The sequence below is a fragment of the Penaeus monodon genome, chromosome 30 (assembly GCF_015228065.2).
Source record: "Penaeus monodon isolate SGIC_2016 chromosome 30, NSTDA_Pmon_1, whole genome shotgun sequence".
NCBI classification, from domain to species: Eukaryota; Metazoa; Arthropoda; class Malacostraca; order Decapoda; family Penaeidae; genus Penaeus; species Penaeus monodon.
Window position 1 is genome coordinate 5272165 of NC_051415.1, and position 389 is coordinate 5272553.

Consider the following 389-nt stretch of genomic DNA (forward strand, 5'->3'; position numbering starts at 1 on the left):
ACCACGTCTGTATACATTTTCCCCACTAGACTATTACCGTGGTTCCGGTGGACCCCAGACCGTGGAGCGTAAGCGCTGGAGCACACCTGTTCTCAAGGGTTTCCTGAAGGCTGGAAAACAACTCGGGTACGATATTATTGATCCCAACGCCGCTGAGCAAATTGGTAAGTGAATGTTTCGTCACAAGGGTTATGATTTCATGAGATGGAACTGTTTGATTTTCTGGTGTTGATTCGCCTTTAAATAGGGTGTACGGTTTATTTTAAGAAAAAAAATGGATTTAGAGTATTATTGTTACCCCTTAATATATGGTGTACATTTTCTTTCAAGATAAAACATAATTTTAATGGGAGACACAAGTAGGTTTATGGTATTATTTGACACGCACG

The 389-nt window shown here is 40.4% G+C and overlaps 1 protein-coding gene across 2 annotated transcripts in view; it reads left to right on the top strand.

The window, feature by feature from the left end:
- Window positions 1–389, top strand: part of LOC119592486 (glucose dehydrogenase [FAD, quinone]-like) — a 23300-nt gene that overhangs the window by 18087 nt on the left and 4824 nt on the right. For both annotated transcript variants that reach the window (XM_037941319.1, XM_037941318.1), the window contains exon 5: window positions 30–164. In XM_037941319.1, the coding sequence (XP_037797247.1) occupies window positions 30–164 (135 nt within the window). The remainder of the gene's footprint in view (window positions 1–29; window positions 165–389) is intronic.